Source organism: Equus quagga, unplaced genomic scaffold (genome assembly GCF_021613505.1).
Source record: "Equus quagga isolate Etosha38 unplaced genomic scaffold, UCLA_HA_Equagga_1.0 HiC_scaffold_14771_RagTag, whole genome shotgun sequence".
NCBI classification, from domain to species: Eukaryota; Metazoa; Chordata; class Mammalia; order Perissodactyla; family Equidae; genus Equus; species Equus quagga.
The window spans coordinates 1844-4082 of NW_025792672.1; the positions used below are offsets into that span (position 1 = coordinate 1844).

Genomic DNA, 2239 nt, shown 5'->3' on the forward strand with positions numbered 1-2239 from the left:
GGGGTTAAGAAAATGTGTTATTTTCATTGGATTGTAGAACATATTTTGTATCGAACTATTGTTGGTGAATATAAGACACTTCTCAAAAAATATATATACAGTTTATATATTTAAATATATGCGTATAATTTTTAAAGCATATATCAAAATAGATGACCTAAAAGCACATTAATAAATAGTTAATGAAAATATAATTAAATAACTTTAATAAAATAATAAATGTTATGCAAAATGTCAATAAAAGAGCCACAAAATTACCCCAGGAGGCAGTGTACCATTAATGGAGGTTTTGATGGAGGCCACATAATCATTTCATGGATGAAATTATCTTCAATTCTCAAGCATCATGTGGAAGGCACAAACAGGATGCATTTTAAGATTTATTCCAACTCCTAAATTCTATGGGTATTTCATTCTGTATTATGTCTAGAAAATGTCAAACACATAACAATAATTAATACTAAGATTTATGTGGCACCACTTGCAACACCAAGTGATCTCCTTGATCCTTAGTGTGATTCTTAGAACCACAACAAGGTGCTCTGTGCTTCTGTTCTGCCTCTCTAAGTTTTGGGTTTTTTAATAATTTCTTTCATGCTCTAAATTTATATTTCAATTCTATATTAATAATACTAACAAGAGCTGAATTTTAAACAATAGGATTATTACTATGCATTTTCTATAACAATGATTCTCATAATTTAGCATGCATCAAAATCCAAAATCACCTCAAGGGGTGGTTAAATCACAAACTGTGGTCCCCATACTAGAGTTTTTGATTCAGGAAGTTGGTGATGTGGCTAGAGAATTTGCACCCCTAACAAATTGTCAGGTGTTCTTGCTGCTGGTTGGGAACTATACTTTGAGAATCACTGTTCTGTACAAACTTCACAGACAAATAGGAAGCCTCTTTCTTCTCTCTGTTTCTTCCTGTATTCAGTTGTATTTTTAGGAATGACTTTTGATTCTTTACTCAACAGGAATCATGATGTTATCCAAAGGAAATCAAAGTATCATACCTACTTTTATTCTCCTGGGTTTTTCAGAATATCCAGAACTCCAGATTCCACTCTTCCTGGTTTTCTTGTCTACCTACACAGTCACTGTCGTGGGGAAGTTAGGCATGATAATAATCATCAAGATCAATCCAAAACTCCACACGATCACGTACTTTTTTCTTAGTCACTTGTCCTTTGTAGATTTCTGTTATTCTACCATAGTTACACCTAAACTGTTGGAGAACTTGATTGCAGAAGACAGAACCATCCCTTTCTCTGGTTGCATTCTACAATTTTGTTTTGCTTGCATATTTGCTGTAACAGAAACTTTCATGTTAGCAGCGATGGCCTATGATCGTTTTGTGGCAGTTTGTAACCCCTTACTCTATACCACTATTATGTCCCAGAAGCTTTGTGCGCTTCTGGTGGCTGGGTCTTACTCATGGGGTATAGTGTGTGCCCTGACACTCACATATTTTCTTCTTGCATTATCCTATTGTGAGTCTAGCATCATAAATAATTTTATCTGTGACTACTCTGTAATTGTTTCTGTCTCCTGCTCAGATCCCCATATCAGCCAGATGCTGTGTTTTATTATTGCCATATTTAATGAGGGGAGCAGCCTGATGATTATTCTGCTGTCCTATATACTCATTTTTATCACTGTTATGAGGATGCCTTCTGCAAGTGGGCGCCAGAAAACTTTCTCCACCTGTGCCTCCCATCTGACAGCCATCACCATCTTCCATGGAACCATTCTTTTCCTTTACTGTATCCCTAATCCTAAAACTTCTTGGCTCATAGTTAAAGTGGCTTCTGTGTTTTACACAGTGGTGATTCCTATGCTGAATCCTTTGATCTACAGCCTTAGGAACAAAGATGTGAAAGACACATTCAGAAAATTAGTGGTCACAAAATTGCTTTGTCACTCAATATAATATTGTTAGATTCATTATTTTATTTCTGAAAAATTTGATTTGCTATGCTATAGATTGTTCAACTCTTATACTGCAATTGATAATTCCAACTATTTATTCAACAAGCTATTAGTTAATATATCTGTGGCAGCACATTTTATGAGTATGAATTTTTGCATTCATTAATTATTAGTGAAATAGCTCTAAACCATGTGCAAACCAAAATTTTAGAAAATAAAATTTGTGGACTATATTTTGTAATATTTATAAAATATTTTTCAATGCTTTATCATATAGTGTAATTATATATGTGTGTTTCCTAAG

General features: G+C 33.9%; 1 protein-coding gene across 1 annotated transcript; it reads left to right on the forward strand.

Moving 5' to 3' along the window:
- The first annotated feature begins 985 nt into the window (after positions 1-985).
- Positions 986-1936, forward strand: LOC124231984 (olfactory receptor 5D13-like). The gene has a single exon (XM_046648980.1). The coding sequence runs from the start codon at positions 986-988 to the stop codon at positions 1934-1936; it is 951 nt and encodes a 316-aa protein (XP_046504936.1).
- Positions 1937-2239: the final 303 nt, after the last annotated feature.

What these genes read in the sequence shown, in the direction of transcription:
- LOC124231984 (XM_046648980.1), top strand. Translation starts at nt 986, where the DNA reads ATGATGTTATCCAAAGGAAATCAAAGTATCATACCTACTTTTATTCTC.